The 15937-nt window shown below is 41.5% G+C and overlaps 1 protein-coding gene across 6 annotated transcripts in view; it reads right to left on the bottom strand.

Moving 5' to 3' along the window:
• Positions 1 to 15937, bottom strand: part of plch2a (phospholipase C, eta 2a) — an 87425-nt gene that overhangs the window by 8930 nt on the left and 62558 nt on the right. For 5 of the 6 annotated variants that reach the window (XM_056772489.1, XM_056772490.1, XM_056772488.1 and 2 more), the window contains 17 exons: positions 14169 to 14315; positions 12526 to 12769; positions 11245 to 11374; positions 10098 to 10268; positions 8842 to 8935; positions 6496 to 6699; positions 6298 to 6418; positions 4462 to 4633; positions 3663 to 3770; positions 2268 to 2423; positions 1652 to 1750; positions 1433 to 1533; positions 1276 to 1361; positions 966 to 1181; positions 671 to 778; positions 466 to 590; positions 161 to 245 (listed from right to left, as the gene is read on the bottom strand). In XM_056772489.1, the coding sequence (XP_056628467.1) occupies positions 161 to 245; positions 466 to 590; positions 671 to 778; positions 966 to 1181; positions 1276 to 1361; positions 1433 to 1533; positions 1652 to 1750; positions 2268 to 2423; positions 3663 to 3770; positions 4462 to 4633; positions 6298 to 6418; positions 6496 to 6699; positions 8842 to 8935; positions 10098 to 10268; positions 11245 to 11374; positions 12526 to 12769; positions 14169 to 14315 (2367 nt within the window). The remainder of the gene's footprint in view (positions 1 to 160; positions 246 to 465; positions 591 to 670; positions 779 to 965; positions 1182 to 1275; positions 1362 to 1432; positions 1534 to 1651; positions 1751 to 2267; positions 2424 to 3662; positions 3771 to 4461; positions 4634 to 6297; positions 6419 to 6495; positions 6700 to 8841; positions 8936 to 10097; positions 10269 to 11244; positions 11375 to 12525; positions 12770 to 14168; positions 14316 to 15937) is intronic. The other variant, XM_056772491.1, reaches the window with a different exon arrangement.

Here is a 15937-nt window from a genome sequence, read left to right as displayed (position 1 = left end):
ATCTGTGAGTTAATTTGGTGAGAAATTGTGAAGCTTCACGCATTAAAGTTGCCATCTCTTCCAATCAGACACACATGTGCACTTTTACACTACATGATACTTTAATGATCAATCTCTCAACATTTACGAGTGAAACCTGTCCCTGTCGCGCCTCTCTTACCGTTGTCATCAACCACTCGCGTTTGTGCCTTACAGCAGTCCACCGGAAGTCCAATGATCTCCACTTCCACAAACGGATCAATGATCTACAGAAGACATGATGAAAAAAAAATAAAACAGTTCCCACATATTGGAGCATCCAAAATATTCACATTACAGCTCCTGAAAGAGAAACATCCCTCCAGAATCTTTGGAATGGAACAAACTTGTTGAATGAACTGAATTTAGCAAGCAGACGTGTGTGTTGTAAGATTATTCATTTGCAGATGTAGATGTTTCAGATCATGATTGCAGAGGTCAGATCACCTCTCCTCGATCGCCCAGCATGGAGTCTTTAGGTTTGGGTAACTGTTGACCACTGATGATCTTAAGAACCAGTTGTTTCTTCAGACAGGCTGGTAAAGGATCCTCAGCCAGTGGATTGAATGAACCTGTCAGAAGAGGAGAAGGTCTCATATCTCTGAATGTCAACACATTCATGTGTATAAGAGTGAGGAGGTGATGTGCAGACCTTCACACATGCAGGAGGGTTTCTGAATGTAGCCGCAGTTCCCGTTACACTGAAACTTTGCTCTGTTCAGCTGCAGAACTCTGCCCTCTGATTGGTAGTTCAAAGCAACTACAGACAGTATTTAAAATTAGTCAAGGTTAATTCACTCATCGCTTCTTTTGACATTAGAAGAAATACGTCGTTCATAGCCTGTGTATATGTTCTTGGTTTGTTACAGCAATGTATGGATTATTATTTGTATTTCTGTGAGGTGTTGATATGAAAGCAGAAGGTTGGCAGCATGTTTCACACATACGCTTTGTTCTGAGCAGTAAATGTTTGTCAGTACCCAGATGGCAGCCAGCGTGCCAGAAGGGCTGTGGGTTGAAGTTGCTGGAGTCCACGCGGTAAGGTGACGGGTAGATGCGAGTGAGCTGACGCTGGTTGAATCGTACGAACGCCGCAGGTTTCTGCTGCATCAGCTGATGGGCTTTGGTCTCGCTCATAGACGACACCTGAAAACTGCAGCTGCCTGCGACCGCGCCAACACACACACACACTCATCATGAGGAAAAATCTCGCAGCTCATATACACAGTTCTCTTATTATTCAAGTTCTCTTCTCACCTTGTGTCTCAAAGTCCGGCATGCCCACAGATTTGGTATAGACCAGATCAGAGAGTGCTCGCGACAGCTTCATGGTTTTCTTCTTTCTGTTGAAATGCATGAAAGCTTTAGCTTTCTTAAAGTGACTTTGACATGATGAATGAGGCCAGTTGTGTACCTGCTGTGATGTACGGCCGCTTTAGACGCTCCACTTGAGCTCTCCTGATCTGTGTCTGTGTCCTCACAACTGGAGGATTTCTTCACTTTACGTGTCTTTTTCTGCAGACGAAAAGATGAAAGAATAATGGACGTGATCATTACATTAACATTTTAGACTGCAGTGACAACACAAACATCAGGAAGAGAAGAAGAATCAGGTGAATCCTTCAAGAGTCACCTTGCGTTTGGAGAAACTGCCCATGAAGGATCTGGCCAGACGCTTATTGCTGCCAGCGTTTGCTTCATCTCCAGTGTCAGTGCCCCCATCTCCCTTACCCTAAACACACACACACACACACACACATCATCACTAGGTGGCAGCAAAAACCAACATGTACAAAAAGTAAAAGAGACCCACGGGTTAACCAGTCACAACATCATTTACATACAGACAGACGTTTTACTTAGTGATTCTAGGAAATGACACATGATCTGTCAACTGTGCTGCAGCAACGACAAAAGGTCTGTCTGATATTAAACTCAAGTAATGTTTTAGGTTCATAGGAAATACAGCTGTGATAAAACTACAGACTACGACCCTTTCACATAACCTTGTCTTCAGTCTCAGGATGTTATGGAGCTTTATTTCAAACATCTATGCACAAGTTAACAGCATTATACATGCAGAACAATCCCTGTCTCTGACTACTTTCTGTAACATAAAACTTTAAACTGCTTCACCGATTGAACCAAAAACCAGACCGGGAGACCAGCTTAAACCAGCCAATGAACTTAGTCAGTTGTTTTAAATGAATGTAAATAAATGACGAGAAACAGAAGAGAGTGGTATGTACCTTCACAGTAGATTTCTCTTGAGGTTTGGCCGAGGGCGGCAGGCTCGTGATGGTGAAGCTGTCTGGATCCTCTCGGTCTCGGATCTTCGACTCCTTCATCAGGTTATCTAATTTCTTCTTGGCAACGTTCTCAGCCTGCTTCCGATTCATAGACGTCTGGACATGGAGAGAGAGAGAGAGAGAGAGAGAGAGAGAGAGAACTCAAGACTTCTTTATATGAGCATTGGGACTCCATCTGCAGTTTTCTACAGAGGACGTGAAGGTCCAAACCATTCATCAAAATATCTGGGTCACTTCACACACATAAAACACTCCTCCTTTAGTTTTACTTCAAGCACTAAGGAGAGAAGAGCCTTCATTTAAAATATATGAGAGTCTTTCAGACAGAGACAGACTTCATCTGAATTTATCTTCATCAGAGGGAAATAAAAACACACGTCTATCTCAAATATCAACACAAAACATTTGATCTAAGTCTATCATCGTCCAGTCTGAGTCCAAGTCCAAAGGGGGCCGAGTTGGACTGAAGTCTGAGTCCCTAACATCTGAGTCCAGAAGGTTTGTGTGATTTGAAATTGCATTATTTTAAAGGAATTCCATTATTTAAAAGGCACCAACAGAGAAGATCTTTTAAAAAACATGTTTTTAATCATTAAAAATAATTTGCAACCTGCTCAAAAGGTCAAGATGATGCTGATGTGAGCATTTCTCTGAATTTTTTTAATGTTAATATCTCATTTAGCCTCTACTAAATGAAACAAAATAAATAATATGATAATATAACATGATCATATAACTTATGGATGTTTCTTCTTAAGCATCAGTAAATGTCCCTGTGGTGTGATAGGCTAGTGCTCACTCTTGAGTCACTTACGGCGTTCTGCACTCTTACTTTTGCAAGCTGTCTCCAGTAAACAGTGAAGCTCTTAGTACATCACGTCTTGACTCCGTTTGTTATAAGTGGAAATAAATCTGCTGCTGCTGAACACATGTGTTTAGAGCAGATCCTGTTATGCCACCCCACCTCTGATTGAAAAGCCCATGAGTTTAACATACATGTCAGTGATGGCCTCCGCTCAATGCTGCGACAACACAATGTAAATAACTGTTTAATCATTCGGTGTCTGGACTTGACTGTACACAGAAAAAATCCAGAGTCCAAGTCTGTGACAAGTCAGAGTTCATTAATAATTGGACTGGAGTCCGAGTAGCCCAACCACTGAGTTGATTTGTGAATGGTATTAAATGTAATGTTGATTGTATTGCAGAGAGATTCTGATGTCATGATATCTACAGAATGACAGTCAGTCATGGGTTATTCACACAGAGATGTTTGCAGTGAACAGTGTCCAGTTTGATTTCACCACGTGGAACATCATCGCTCTCATGACTTACATCTCCATTCATGAGTTTACAGTCGTCCTCCATCTCATCAGCACTGTCCTCGTCAGACACGTCCCCCTCTTCTGCATTCTCATCTATATTCGGAGGCAGTTTTTTACCCTATGACAGGCAGATGAATGGAACATATTATAATTCATACAGCGCTGACCTTGATGCTGTAAAAGATGATATTAAACACCATTTCTTCTGCATCAAAGTGACATATTTAATGTTTCAATCTGTCATTACAGAGATCCATAACCTGTTATGTGTGTTTTATGGCATGTGGAGCGGTCTGCAGGCTTTATATATTACAGTGTCGGTGTGAGGTTCATTGGTAGTTGATGTGTGTGGTGTGTGCGCAGGAATCTGTCAATATGACGGACGGGCCCACATTTCAGTTCGGGATTCACTCTTCAATTTGAAGCACCAACTGGCCTGTTTGACGAGACGCTCCGTTCACGGCCTGATTTCTAACCCTGACACTTTCTTCAAAGCATGAGATGAGCTGGACTACAGCAAAACACATTAAAACACTGCTTCAGACCCTCTCGAACGCTTCAGTCCTGAGACAGTGAGTATTGTAGATCATGCCAACATTTCACTATAATGAACTTCACATTACCATTGAATATATGCAAATAAATGCATTTCTGTTTTTTTCTTATTGTTTCTCACTTGACAACTTAAAAGTCTATTTATGTGTATATGAATAATTCTGTTGACTGCTTTACTGTTTTCTTTTCATGCTGAAGCACAAGCTGGATGAAAAATCTTTGAGAGATCCAGAGGACGTGAATATGATGGTCACCTTGATGAGTATTTTTCCCTTCAGCTCTTCAGGTGACGGCAGGAGTCCGGACGGGTCTGTGGAGATGGAGGAGACGTCCAGTTTATCTTCTAACACTTCAATCAGATACTGAGCCATCTTCTTCTGCTGAGGAACACTGCAGTGATTCTCGATGGACACGATCACTGGATACCTGCACACACACACACACGCACGCACATTTTTATATTTTAAAATATTTTAGATACAGATAAATGCATATCCAATCAATCATGAACCAGTGGTATACAACAATTGTACACAATATTAAATATACAATTCAGTTGTTAGGGATAAAAAATAACAGCGTCTCCGCCATATACCGCAGCTGCCTATAATCTCACACAGAGTACAGTAAACATTCCAAGTTGTTGAAGTCCTCTTACAACCAACCTATGTACATGTCCCAAACTGCCAAATATAAAAACAAGCAAATCACCCTGATAACCCATCTCTGCACTAATGCTCAGATGAGGTTGGTGTTACACAAACACACATGACCGACATCTTCAAACACTTCACTGCTCTTACTTTATCATTCTCAGTTTTATCCAGCAGCTGAAAGCAGACGGAGTGAAGTGACCTCCAGCTGAACGACACATCATCAGACAAGATAATCACCAGACATGAGATGATAAATAACTCTGCGCTATACTTTCTATCACTAAACAACAAGATGAATAATCTCACATCACATCTGACACTCCAGCAATGTTGAGAAGCTGTGACTAAAAACAGCAAACAGAGACTTCAGGAGCCACGACAGTGTGAAGCTTTACTGCATCCACATCAACACCTGAAAACCTTCAGCAAGAGAGGAAGTGATGTTAACACACGCACACACACACACACACACACACACACACGCACACACACATACGCACACACACACACACACACACACACACACACACACACACACACACACACACACACACACACACACACACACGCACACACACATACGCACACACACACACACACACACACAAACACACGCACATACGCGCACACGTGCACACACACGCACATACATGTACAGTGCTGCTGTTGGCTGTAGAGCATTGCGTGTCCTTCAGGATTGAAACTTGAGGGAATGTTCAGACAGCAAACATTCTGTCTGAACAGAATGTTTGTGTAACACCAACCTAAAAACAGCAAACAGAGACTTCAGGAGCCACGACAGTGTGAAGCTTTACTGCATCCACATCAACACCTGAAAACCTTCAGCAAGAGAGGAAGTGATGTTAACACACGCACACACACACACACACACACGCACACACACATACGCACACACACACACACACACACACACACACGCACATACGCGCACACGTGCACACACACGCACATACATGTACAGTGCTGCTGTTGGCTGTAGAGCATTGCGTGTCCTTCAGGATTGAAACTTGAGGGAATGTTCAGACAGTTCTTTAATAAAGTGCCACACAGATGTTCAGTGCCAGACTCTTTTAACCCTCTGTGACTCTCAATAACATCACAATAACCCATTCTGAGACATGATAACCTCAAAATCAACAAGGAAAGAACGGTCCCAGATCTCCATGACGTCTCAACCTCAAGTTTCTCCAAGACATCAGTGGAATTCATCTCACATTTGAGACTAACAGTAAATGAAACCCAACTGAGAATTGTAGTTTTTAGTTTTGTCGTCTTCTGCTAAATTGTAAGCATCAGGAGATCTTTATGGTCCTAAAAACAGACATCACTTTCTTTGGAGAACTGTAATTTCATTTCTTTAAACTTGAGGGTTCTTTCTTCTCAATCATCATGATTTATGTAAATGTCTCTTACTGGCTCTTGACGAAGGCATATTTGTTGATGGTCTCCATGACGTCTCTAAAGAGGATTTTGGAGGTCAGGGTGTAGCCGTGATGCACCATTGGTTCTCCGTCCGGTCCGTCCCAGCAGTCCACTACAGGAGGATTGAAAGCAAACGTGTAACTTACATGTGTGTCGAGGTCATGATGAACGTGTGAAGACGAGTCTCACCCTCCACACATCTACAGCCGGCCTGCAGAACCCACGAGTACATGTCCACCCGAGACTGAGACATCAGCTGATCTCCGGTCAGGTATGTGTTATGAGACGAGGCGATGAAGTACTGATTGAGAGGTTGGGTCATGTCCTGATTCACCTCATAGTGTTCAGGGTTGAAGATGTCTCCGGCGGGACTCCGCATGTAACTCGTAAAACCTGCGCGGGTACAAAACCTGCTTAAATTTCACATCATCACAGGCAGAAGAAAACACTTCAAACACTTAGACAGGAATGATGTTTGTGGTACAAAACAGAAAAGAAAATGAAATAGATGGATAAATAAATCAAACCAGCATCAAAATGTGAAAATATCAGAATTATGAAAGAAAAACAAAAGTTTACAGTTTTTTCCAACTGCTTACACACGTTTTCAAAACTATGTCACCTTTTCTCAAAACTCTACACACAATTCCCAAAACTGCACACACAAAATGCAAAATACCTCATATCTCCTTCAAAATTTAACACTGCATTCAAAATACCATAAACACATGTCAGGATGAAGCATTTGCATCAAATGGCAAACATTTCTTTCATAAAAGTGAATGTTTCGATATACCAAGTAAACACTGTTGTTCTAAATTTAAAGCTCTTCGGTCTTTCATGTGCTTATATCTACATTTCGATACAATGTTCTACAGTGTCTGCTGAGGGGAAACAAGTACACTGTAAACACAAATGCAATGTAGATACAGAAAATATATATTAGGCCAAACATTACTGTTTTATACAGTAGCATTCAACAAAATCAAAGACATATATAAACCAAAAGTATATTCTTCAGAATTGTGTATGTGGGGTCCCGGGGGGGCAGTCCAGAAATTGGTGGAGGAGCAGCCATCATTGCTGAGCTACGCTTCATCTCTTCTTCGGGCTGGGGCTGGCCACAATACTTCGTCCACATCACTAGAAACATTTTCTCTTGCCAAACATCGAGGGAAGTATCTCCTAGCATGTCGTATTCAACCTTGGACAGAGGCAAACTCTATGTCCCCACATGCGTCCTCCATTGCCTGGAGAAGCGCCATGCAGGCATAGGGTTGGCGATCATAGACTTTCCAGCGCCTGGCTGAGAAGAATTCCTCTATGGGATTTAGAAAAGGTGAATATGGGGGTACGTACAAAACTACAAATTGCTGATGGGTGGTAAACCAGTTTTGGACCAGAACAGCACGGTGAAAACTAACATTGTCCCATGTAACCACAAATCTAGCATGCTCCTGATCTGGATCAGGGACAAGCATTCTGTACAAACTGTAGTACAGCATGATAACCAACCTCATTCATTCAAGGCAGTGCAATAAATGGATGGTTTAGAGTTACAAATGTTTTTGCAATACTATGTAGTCATAGGTATTTACTGTACATTACTGTATGGCTAAAATAGTCATTAGATAGTTTCATACCTGTTCTCATTTCTGAAGGTTTGAATTATTGATGCCACTGTAAATCGACTCAAATTGGGCTGGAGTCTCATTCCAGCCTATCTCATGCTCAAACCGTGGTTGATCACAAGATCAACAAGTGTTGCCCTAATCTTATCAAAGATGGCTCTCCTTCCTTCTCTTCTTTGCCCTCGTCCTCTTCTTCCTCTTCCTCCTCTTCTTCCTCTTCCTCCTACTCCTCTTGCTCTCTGTCCATTGTTGGCATGCATTGTTCAAAACAGGTGATCTGACCTTTGATCTATTTATAGGCCATTACTACAGTAAAGCAGTGATTGGATAAGCAATTAGTGTTTCCACATGTGAGGAGTGTGTGTGTGACCTGGTGAAGAAGTGTAGCATTTTGACTGGTTGTGTTTGGAAAAGGAAAGCAAGTCACTTCCTGTTAGATTTTTGTGTTTTAGGTAGATAATTGTGTGTAGTGTTTTGAAAAAAGTGTTTTATGCAATGAACGCTGAGTCAAAGGCTGAGAAATAGCTTGTGGTTTTGGAGATTTTGTGTGTAGTTTTGCACTTTGGGTGAGAGGTTTCAAAAATCATGTGACATGAAAAGATTTTGTGTGTAAGCAGTTGGAAAAAACTGTAATACAAACGAATGTAAATGATTGACTGACGAATAAGCCAAAACAAGTAATAGTACAATGAAGCTCAGGGAAGAAAAATGTGAAAGATCAAATGGAGAATGTTTCTGTGTTTGTTTCCTCAAAAGATGTCAACTATGAGTCAAGAACACCTACAGCCTGCAGAAGTCAGATATGTGAGAGCAGGACACGCTGGATTCATTTCATCATCATAATAATCGTACTGTACGTGAACGGCTCTGATGTGGTGTGTGATGAGCGATGAAAAGACCGTACCGTCTATCCCCAGGACGCCCAGGGTCTGGTTCTCGGGACACGGCTCAAACTTGGACACAATCTCAAGGCAGTGTTCTTTTGTGACGCCGCTCATCTGAAACACACACAAACACCCGCAGCACGCAGATCAAGTCTCTGGCTCTGTGTTATTGTGACTGTTAAAGACCACCGCTGCCGTCTACATTCTCATCCGTGTCAATCATTCACATGTTTCCTCCAGTGAATGCAGCAGGGGATGCTGGGATATCACAGTCAACTGAACACTACATCAACACATTTGTCAGTGATTATTAGCTGACCGCAGATCTTAAAACACTTTGCTCTGCTGTACTCTCACCACTGTGTTCTTTATCATATTAATTATTGTGTGTGTCTTGTCTTGGTGCTGGAGTGAGTGTGGTGAAAAGGTCATGGTGAGACGCTGTGTTTCTGGGTTATGATGTGAGATTTCATGGTGGGCTTTTCTTGTATTTAATCTCAGTATAACTGCGTGTCAGCCGGCTGTACAGCAACTTTTAATGGGATTTTAATGAACGCCTGAAACGTTATTTCTGACAGATACCACTTCAATCAAACAACATGTGGAATTCAAATTTGCCATTTAAAGTAATAAGCAGATTTAGCACTGCAGGTGATTTTATAAATGAGTTTACACTACTTGGGTTAATGAACATCGCCCCACAACAGGACAAAAGAGAAAAAACTGATTCATTAGAAAAATAGGTATAAATTCACTAAAGTTTTAAAAAAGAAATATGTGCCTGTTAGGCCAATGATAATGTTGGTAATGTTATCTGTACAATCGCAAAATATTAGTAAATCCACTTTAATCTACAGAAATATATTCAAAATTCTTTTTATATGGTGGGATCTGTAAAATCATCTACAATCCAAAAACTGGCATGTAGAGAAACATAAAGCTCCATCAAATACATGAAGTCATTGTTTGAGTGTTGATGACGTCAGTGTGATTTAAAGCAGCAGATGCAGGCGTCCATGAGTGGATGTGTGAGAGCAAGATGATCTTTTTGTGATTGGGTTAACTGGTCTTACAGGTGAAGACGGCTGATCTTATTTCTGTGCTGCAGACAGACAGCAGCCAAAGTGAATCAAACACATTTTCCTGTAATCCCATTGTGTGGGTGAGTCTGTTAATAGCGTTTATCATTAGGTGAGGTGGTCTTACTGATGGAGAGCTCTGAAAACACTTCTTATGAAGCGAAAGTCAAGCCTGAGTGAAAGAGGCTGTGACTCACCTTTTGCTCAGTCTCCAGGAAGCGGATGAAGTCATCGGTGTCCAGGTGATCCTTGTGGTTACTGTAGGTGAGCATCAGCAGGTACAGGTCGCGTCGTGTTGATATCATCTTATAGAAGGAGCAGAACTCCTCGAATCCCAGCGTACCCTGATTATCATCAGTATCTGCCTCCTGAACATCACACACACAAACACACACACGCACACACGGGTGTATTTAAACAATATTCTACAAAAAACATTACTTCAATATAAATACATTGTTGTTCGACAACCAAAAATATTATAAAGCTGTTATTGCAATCATTATCGATTTACTCTCTAAACTGTGTGAGGTGCATTCTGAAATGAAACACAAATGCAGATATTATAAACACTTGTGTGTGATATATGTGTGCGGCTGATGGTTTAGTGTCTGTTAAATGAGTCTTTCCTTTCCGTGCACAACAGAAGTCAGTATTTCAGAACGGTGTTTGTGGATCATTGGTGACTGTGTGTATTAGTCACAGATCATTGGTGACTGTGTGATGGCGGATAAACCAACAGCTTCTTAAATGTCACAATTACACTCCTGCCAGGCCGTGTGTGTCATGTCACTTCGTCTCATGATCAACACAATCAACCTAAGCCTGAGAAAACTGAAGACACTTGTTCCTCAAACCTCCCTCCAACAATAGCAGCACACATGTGTCACATAATGAGCAGATGAGCAGTCCATCACATGTTTCCAGAACAAACAACAAACAACATTCACACTGAACAGCTCAGAAACAACACACAACAGTGAATCACACAGGTTGTAAGTAAGAGCCAAAGCGTTCAGGTGAGAAATCCCGTCCCGTCTCGTCACACAGAGCAGACTGTGTCTTACGCTAAAGGCCATCTGTGTCCATCTACAACAGATGGGAAGACCTACACACAGCTGACGTGATGTCACACACCGCCCGGAAACACACACACACGCCAAGGCTTGACCTACAAACTCCAAACACACATGTCAAAGTCTCTTCACAGGAAAAACACGTCTGTCAGCTCAAGTGTGGATACGTGACATGTATAAATGATCACATGATTTACTCACAGGACTATGTTACATGATGTGTGAGGTTAAAGTGGTTTTGTGCATCACACGTGAACGTGACATGTACCTTAAACATCTGTTTGACCTTCTGTCTGGGCAGGTTGACATTGAGCTTGTGCAGGAGCTGAAGGACCTCACTGATGCTGAGACATCCGTCTCCATTCTTATCCGCCTCAGCGAACGTCTGTTTCAACCACGTGATGTTCCGAGTTAAGATGATCACATTCTTTATACAGTACACAAACCACTGTCATCAGACAATGAACATCCCATAAATCACCCAACGTCATTCAAATCTCATATGATAGATGTGCTGCTGCCGTTTCACTGTGGTGTTAGTAATGGTGTGGTTACTGTTACCAGTGTCTTTGTCTTGTTTTGTAGTACAAATATCAAAACATGCTGAAATCAAAATACAATGACTTGACAAGAAAAGTCGCCTTAGATATTTGATCTTGTTTTACGAAAAATAATATGAGAATAAAGTAAGGTTATGGTAAAAACACGCAAAACATCTCTCCATGGGGTGAGAAAAATACACTTGAGAAAGAGTCAAACTAAATCCAAATGTATTTTTCTCACCCCATGGAGAGATTTGTTTTGTTTGTTTTTACAATAAACTGACTTCATTCTTACATTATTTATCTAAGGTCACTTTTCTTGTCAATTAATCGTATTTTGATTTAAGAATGTTTAGTAAGAATGTCATGATTTGCAAGTCAATGCTTGGAGTTTATTTAGACCGCTTTAGAAACACTTCTGACCTGAATTTTCATTTTTTTTTTTTTTTTTTTTTAAATCCTAAAATATTGGTTTAACATTTGGTAATCAATGGTTTTGTGTTGGTTGTGTTTTGTTTAAATGTTTATGAAGTGTTTAAAACTGAGACAGGTCCAGTGTTGTTTACGTCATCTGAAGAGGTCTATAATGAGAGTTTGGTTCCTAAATGAGATCATTGAGATGAGATGTTTTTAATGTGTTAGTTAGCTGTATGTTTTCAGTTATTATGGCTCAAATCATTATTGGAATACACAATAAAAAAACTTGTTATCTCATTAAGGAAATAAAGTTATAGTCACAGAAATAGTAAAAGAATATTGAGAGAAGTAAAGAGATATGAGAGTGTAGGGACACATCGGCAGCGTTTCATGGGTGTGGTCACTGGTGATCACTTTTTAGGTATTTCATGTTTCCATGGTAACAGTGAGGTTGGTGTAGATCTCACACTCTTATCTCGCACATAGATCAGGATGGTTTTATTTGTGAAGAGTTAGTTAGTTGAATGTATAATGTCAGATGGACAACATCTATTTGATGAGAAAATCGGCAGTGTGTTCATGAAGGATATTGATCTCGAGTGCGTTGACGTTTAGCCAGACTGTCTTCATCGCTGATGCCGGCCATCAGATACTTCAGACCGGTGATCCAGGTGCGAGCCTCCTCTCCCGTCCCTGACACCAGGTCCAGAGACTCCATGTGCTCACCGTAATAGATGCTGAAGCAGCAGTTGGGATCGAAGCTTCCGTCGGCATATCTCTGGAAGACGTCTGACTGCTTTCCCTCGCACACTTCACGAATGGAGTCGATGGAGACTGAGAGACCAGAAGAAAGAACACTGAAGTCCACATACAAACATCATCTCATATCTACTGATGCTATGAAGCACCTCCTGAAACACTGAATCATCTGCAGCACATGACACATGGACTGAAACATACTCCATCACGTCATTCATTCATGTGTGTGTGCGTGTGTGTTTGTTTGTGTGTGTGTTTTTACGTGTGTGTGCGTGTGTGTGTGTTTGTTTGTGTATGTGTTTTTACGTGTGTGTGCGTGTGTGTGTGTGTGCGTGTGTGTGCGTGTGTGTGTGTTTGTTTGTGTGTGTGTTTTTACGTGTGTGTGCGTGTGTGTGTGTTTGTGTGTGTGTTTGTTTGTGTGTGTGTTTTTACGTGTGTGTGCGTGTGTGTTTGTTTGTGTGTGTGTTTTTACGTGTGTGTGCGTGTGTGTGTGTTTGTTTGTGTGTGTGTTTTTACGTGTGTGTGCGTGTGTGTGTGTTTGTTTGTGTGTGTGTTTTTACGTGTGTGTGCGTGTGTGTGTGTGTGCGTGTGTGTTTGTTTGTGTGTGTGTTTTTACGTGTGTGTGCGTGTGTGTGTGTTTGTTTGTGTGTGTGTTTTTACGTGTGTGTGCGTGTGTGTGTGTTTGTGTGTGTGTTTGTTTGTGTGTGTGTTTTTACGTGTGTGTGCGTGTGTGTTTGTTTGTGTGTGTGTTTTTACGTGTGTGTGCGTGTGTGTGTGTTTGTTTGTGTGTGTGTTTTTCCGTGTGTGTGCGTGTGTTTGTGTGTGTCTGTGTGTGTTTGTTTGTGTGTGTGTTTTTCCGTGTGTGTGTGTGTGTGTGTATGTTTGTTTGTGTGTGTGTTTTTCCGTGTGTGTGCGTGTGTTTGTGTGTGTCTGTGTGTGTTTGTTTGTGTGTGTGTTTTTCCGTGTGTGTGTGTGTGTATGTTTGTTTGTGTGTGTGTTTTTCCGTGTGTGTGCGTGTGTGTGTGTTTGTGTGTGTGTTTGTTTGTGTGTGTGTTTTTCCGTGTGTGTGTGTGTGTGTGTATGTTTGTTTGAGTGTGTGTTTTTCCGTGTGTGTGTTTGTGTGTGTTTATGTGTTTTTCCGTGTGTATGTGTGTGTTTGTGTTTTTCCGTGTGTGTGTTTGTTTGTGTGCTGAGGAGAATCGTCTCTTTAACTTCTTGACTGTTTTTCTCAAGTGATCAGTGAGATTAGATGTGAAATGTTCTGCTTAAGCGCGTGATTTATCATCAACCAACCTGTGATGTCAGAGCGTCTCCTCAGAAGAGATCTCATGAATGATGTGAAAATTGAAATGTCGTTGACTTGTAATGTGATTTCAACTGAAACTTTCTTCTACATCTGAAGTTAGATCAGGTGAGTGGTTCATAAACAAGAGAGAGAAGTAGAGCGAGGACGAGACACATGACTGACTCTTACTTTTGGCTTTCTCGTTCTTTCTGGAGGGCCGCCAGCGGATGCAGGACTTGTGCTCGTCCAGGTAAAAGAAGCGCAGCAGGCCTTTAGATCCGCCTCGCAGTTTCAGCATCTGAGTCCCTGTCTGCATACAGCTCATGCATTTCTCCACTGTCACAGAGAGAGAGCATGCGTCATAACATGAACACAGTCAATCCACATTTAAAGAAGCGGTTGTACCCTGAAAATGTTTAGAATATGTTTGAGATTTGAAATGAGATTCCAGCCAGAGCCGAACAGACGGCTCACAGATATTTATATCATTTCACACAATATTCCTGGAACAGAGTTTATATCAGCACAAGTGTGCATCTCTCAGAGACACACCAATCCATCACACCACCCTAATCATTACTGTGACCTTTGTGAACCCACTGAAAGACAATCCATCAACAGAGATTGTGTGTTTCACTTCTCATATTGTGCTGTTATGAAACATAATTCATGTGTTTGACACACAAGACACACGAGGATGGATTCCCTTCAACACGCTTTTATCATACATGACTGTAACACTGAGGGTCCTATCGTTCCCCCGGCGGAAGTCACAACACAAGTGTTTTTGTAAGTTTCAGCCCGACGCAGATCTCATTTTCCTGTCCTGCGCTGCCTTGATTAAATAGCAAATGCACGTGCTCTCATTTGTGCGCCCATGGGCGTGTTGGTCTACAAAAGAGGTGTGCTCAGGCGCAGTGTTGGCGCGTTGATATTGTGAGGAACTGAAAACAGAATGTGCCACAGACCAACTCAAACCTGCTCTAAAATGGTGCAATATTTGTCTAGTTCTTTAAAGAGCCTATAGGCGGGTGCACAGGCATTCTGCTTATTATACACAGAGGGAAGCGCAGAAGCATACAATAATGACAAATATTTATAAAAATGAATTACAATGTACAAGATTATTATTGTGGACATAAAGATAAAAATCTGGCTTGTTTTGTAGATGTTCTGTTTGTGCGCTATACGAGCAGACGCGTTTACTCTCTGAGAAGTGTCTGCTCTTCAGAATTCCGCCGTGTTAATAGTGAATCCGTCATGGCGCGAGCGCAACTGGCTCTTAATGGGAAAGGAAGATGACACTCTGATTGGTTTACTGCACATTGGGCCCAAGAAACACCCATTACTCCTCAAGAGAATCGGAACATCCCGTTTAGACCATGTGCCCGGGAGCGCCGACCGTTCTCCACTCGGTAAAATTGGATTGGGACACGCCACCTGCGTGCACCTGCGCTTTAGAACATGCGCTTAGATGGTGAAAATAGAGCCATGAGACAACGAAACTCAGTAAACTGTAGATGTATGAGCACACTTTCACCTTGTGTTACACTATATGTGTACAGATATGATACCACCATCTCTTATGTAAGAGTCACAATATTGTAGAAACACAACAGATGCCTTGAGTTCTGAACAGACAAGATCACACTAGACATTTCTTCAGACCACAGATTGCTCTTACATAAACAGCAGATGCACAGAGAGAGAGACACAGATTATATAATCATCATAACACTTAATACATCCTCATCATTTCACAGCAGACACATCGCAACATGATCTTCTCTTCATCTGTGATTTAACATGAGCAGGAGTAAAACACTGATATCAGTGTTCAGACAAAAACCAAAAGTCTTCTTTTTTCACCCCAAAGAAGATATTCTGAAGAATGTCGATCATCAAACAACACTGAACTGAACCCCATTGACTTCCATTTCATGAACACATTTCTCAAA

Source organism: Triplophysa dalaica, chromosome 18, assembly GCF_015846415.1.
Source record: "Triplophysa dalaica isolate WHDGS20190420 chromosome 18, ASM1584641v1, whole genome shotgun sequence".
In the NCBI taxonomy this organism is placed as follows: Eukaryota; Metazoa; Chordata; class Actinopteri; order Cypriniformes; family Nemacheilidae; genus Triplophysa; species Triplophysa dalaica.
Note: the sequence above shows the minus strand (reverse complement) of the source record. Positions and strands in the feature narration are given on the sequence as shown.